At 51.2% G+C, this 3,801-nt stretch overlaps 1 protein-coding gene across 2 annotated transcripts in view; it reads right to left on the bottom strand.

Annotated features, from left to right (window-relative positions):
• Positions 1 to 3,801, bottom strand: part of ITGA11 (integrin subunit alpha 11) — a 167,720-nt gene that overhangs the window by 44,140 nt on the left and 119,779 nt on the right. For both annotated transcript variants that reach the window (XM_019503937.1, XM_019503936.1), the window contains exons 17-18: positions 1,720 to 1,862; positions 748 to 858 (exon numbers count right to left, since the gene is read on the bottom strand). In XM_019503937.1, the coding sequence (XP_019359482.1) occupies positions 748 to 858; positions 1,720 to 1,862 (254 nt within the window). The remainder of the gene's footprint in view (positions 1 to 747; positions 859 to 1,719; positions 1,863 to 3,801) is intronic.

Raw genomic sequence — 3,801 nt, 5'->3', positions numbered from 1 at the left:
ATTTCCCTTTGTAGCATCTGTTGAAGTAAGCTGTTGCTTATGCAATCGATGCACCTTGGATTTAGCTGGTCTACAAGCTGGAAAGCCAGCTGCTTGCACTCCTCACTGAAATGCATGCCTCACACGCCAGCAGCCCCACAGCCAGCAACCTCATGGGTGATATGCAAGTATGAGAAGGCTCCTCTCCTTAGCTGGGCTCCTGGCTGGCTCAGAACTGGTGCCGGCATAAAGATGGTTTTGGGGTGCTGCACCCCCTGGGGCTGATTGCCCATCCAAGTCCTTCAGGGCTGCCTTACCTTATGCCACTGAGATGCAGTCTCTTGGGGAGCTGGAAATAGGCCCCAGCCCTGTCCCACCCTGTGCTGCCATTGCCCTGCCTCCCAGGCCTGCTTTCCAGCACAGGGGCGATGGGATCGTTCCCACCAACTTTACACTCGCCATGTGCACAGGAGGATTTCCCAGCTGCCAGGTACTCTACAGTTACAAGCACAGCAGAGGAAAAGTGGTGGCCCACAGCCCAGGCCCCTTCCTGTATTTCATATGATGCTTCTCTTGGTGTTGAGCTCCGGGGAGAAGAGCAGGGATGTCTTCTCTCTGCCTCTGCTTCGTTATCAGATGGTGCTATTTATCCACCCCCCATCCCTTGGCTGAACGGTGCCACAGATCACTAGTGCAAGCCATGACTTGTTTTGCCACGGCTTATCCTAGGCACAGTACTTTCCTCGGAGTCTAACTCCTGTTACGTACAGAGACTTTAAGGGAGGTTGGCCAGCCGTCATCCAGCATGGGGCCATTGCTGGGATCCTCCAGGTCATATTCCACTGAAAATGTCACCGGCTTCACATAGTCTGCTGTGTCCTACAGGTGGAGGAAATGCACTGTTAAAACGATGGGCATGCCTAGTGGAATAACACTTTACAACCATCTTCTTTCATCTTACAGCTAAAGAATTTGACTTGAAGGCCTGAAGCAGCACGCACAGCACCTTAGTGCATTGCACGTCGGCTGCGCAAATAGCCCGACATGCACGTACAAGCACATCCGTTGGTGCATGTGCATCTACGAGGGCACAGGGGTGCTAGGAAAGCAGATCGCTTCCTCCTAAAGAGCTGATTATCCTGGAAGGAAGTGCTGTTTCCTCCACTCTGGCTGTAATGTCAGAAATGACAGGCATCGCTGTGGTCCTGATGGGCCGGGAGGAAAGGAGCACACGCTGAACAGGGCTGTGCATGTGTAGCTTGTACGCTTGGCCCTCACTGCAATCCCGGAAAGTGCTCCCTCTGCAATTAGAGGCTCCTCGTTCCCCATCTCAACCGTACATTCAGATGTGAGGAGTGTGAGGCGGGGGTCAGGGAAGCTCCCTCCAGACCAGGACGGAAACCTCTCCAAAGCATGGAGGTTTTATCAGCCAGGTTTTTCTCCTCTGTCCCATCTGTGTGTGTTTAGTTTGGTCAGGTTTGTGCATCAAATGCTTCTTTCCTGGCTGGTCTGTAATCCTCAGGAGCCTTAATTGGCCGCAGCCACTCATGCAAGGGGCTGTGACAAGTGCCTGGAGTTTGGGCAAGGACGTCAGAAGACAGTTTTGAGGTCTGAGTAATAGGGGCCCATCCTCACAAGTCACGGGCTGCCCTGGGGTCACTTCCCCTTGCCTCCCTGCCTGCTTCCTGGGGTGCTTCTCTTCGGGATGGGGTCCCCAGGGTCAGGGCCACTTCCACTTACCAGCACATGGAAGTTCAGCTTGTCACAGTGCTCCCGTCCCGCCAACAGCGTGACCCTCTTGTGCGTGTGCCTGTCGCTGTTCTCGTCCAGGTGAGCCCGCGGTGTGTACCGTCTTTCATCAATGGTGGCGTTATATTTTATTGCTGGGGGGAAAAAAAGAGAGAGAGATGCTCAGCCCTGGACTCTTTGACACGGTTAACTTTTTTGAGATGACAACCTCCCTGCTTGCATTATGAAGTAATATCGTACCAGAGCCTCTAAGCTCAGTTGCAATGGAGCAATGGAGCAGAAATTCATTACAATTAACTCCTGGATAAGGTCACAAGTAGACTCCAGAGGAAGCACAAATGCTCTCCTTATCATGCCGAAGCAGCCCAAGAGGAGTGCACAGATGAGGCTTACACAGGATTAGGCTCTGGCAGCTACAAAGGAGACAAATTCCAGAATTGGGACTCATGAATGCTCCCTGGAGCCACGAATCCTCCATAATTAAATCTCAGGGTGGGCTGTAGGTAGCCTGAACCATCAGGAAGAGAAGTTGTTTCTCTCTGATGTAGTCCCAGCCTAGCGTACAAGGGATTTCCCAGATCCGAGCTACTCTTGCACCTAGAAAAAATGGACACTGGTGTGTATTGCAGTGTGCAAGTCTTATATGCTCCAGGTGATGCATGTGTTGAGCAGAGCATGAGGACTGCATATCTATACGGGATGCATGGAGTTGCAGAGAGCTGGAAGAGCAGTCTCACGGCTGTCCGGGTGCTGTTGGCACGAAGACGGAAACATCCTTATTAAAGTGGTGCCTGGCTCGGTGAACTGAGCCCACAACCCGACAAGCTGTATTTTGCGCTAGCTCTTGCTTTCCGGCCGTCTTCTACAAACAGCCCATCCTTGCTTGGTTACAAAGATACCAACAACCTTGATGAGCTCAGAGGGGAACGGTTGATGAAGGATGCACGGACACCAGCACTGAGTCTCTGGGTGTCCAGCCCCTTCATGCTTCCCGTTTGGTGTTTGTACCGCGCCGTGCACAGCGGAGTTCGGCTTGCAAGCTGGCCTCCTGGGTGTGATTGCAGCACAGATCACCAAATGGCAGCAAAAATACTGCAAACCTCATTGAAACACAAAACAGCAGCAAAAATACTGCAAACCTCATTGAAAAAAAAGAAAGTGGAGGGGTGGCAGGAGAGTCACAACCACCGCCTGGCCTCCAGGTACCCTCTGCAGCCCGCTCGGACCATGCACAAAGCGGTCGAGGAGCTGGCCTGTGTCCAGCCTGGCTTTCTCTGCACTGAGAGGACTGGTGATGTGCCCCTCCAGGCTGCGAGAAAGCCAAGTGCTAAGAGCTCCTGGATACACTGACGTCTGGAAGATATGAAGTTTCCAGAATAGTTTATTGCCCCCAAATGGGGAAGGTAATGGATCTGAGTGTGTCTGTATTCACAGTAGACTGTAAGGATTAGAAAGGATGAGGTCAGGCTTTTTGAATATCAACCAGACATTTTTGTTAAGTATCCACGTTCCTGGTTGAAAAATACCCCAGAAAGCAGGTCATTTCAGGATACTCAGAAAATAATCTACAGGATGTTTAAATAGCTGCCTGATAGACACGTGTCTGTTGGACTGTATGGCTCCAAAGGCCTCTTTACCGGGGCCTGTTGTTTCTTGGAGACGTTAATGAGAGAGAATTGTTCTTCCTAAATACTGTTGTAAAAACAAAACAAAACCCAGCAACAAAAAAAGTGACCAGAAATGCACTGCTAGGCACGGCGAAACCAGATGCAAACACACACACTCATTCAAAATCCAGCTTTGTGCGGCGCTTTGGAGCTATAACCTTCTTCGCTCTTCTCTCACTTCCAAAACCTCACCTAACTGCTTGTTCTGTGAACTCTTAAGGTGTCAGGACAGGTTGCAAATAAAATATCAGCTTTGATCGCCGTGGCCTGAAACCCCGGCCTCCCTGGGAATTTTACCGCTGCCTTCAACGGCGACATGACTACTTCCATAACGCAAGCTGCTGTAGATTTTGGGTGGGTTGAAGTCTGCGCTGCTCGCGTTTCCTCTCTGCTCTAGCTGAGTCGC

Source organism: Gavialis gangeticus, unplaced genomic scaffold (assembly GCF_001723915.1).
Source record: "Gavialis gangeticus isolate Ggan-Ray unplaced genomic scaffold, GavGan_comp1, whole genome shotgun sequence".
Lineage (NCBI taxonomy): Eukaryota > Metazoa > Chordata > Crocodylia > Gavialidae > Gavialis > Gavialis gangeticus.
The sequence above is the reverse complement of the archived record's forward strand: the minus strand, read 5'-3'. Positions and strand labels throughout refer to the sequence as shown.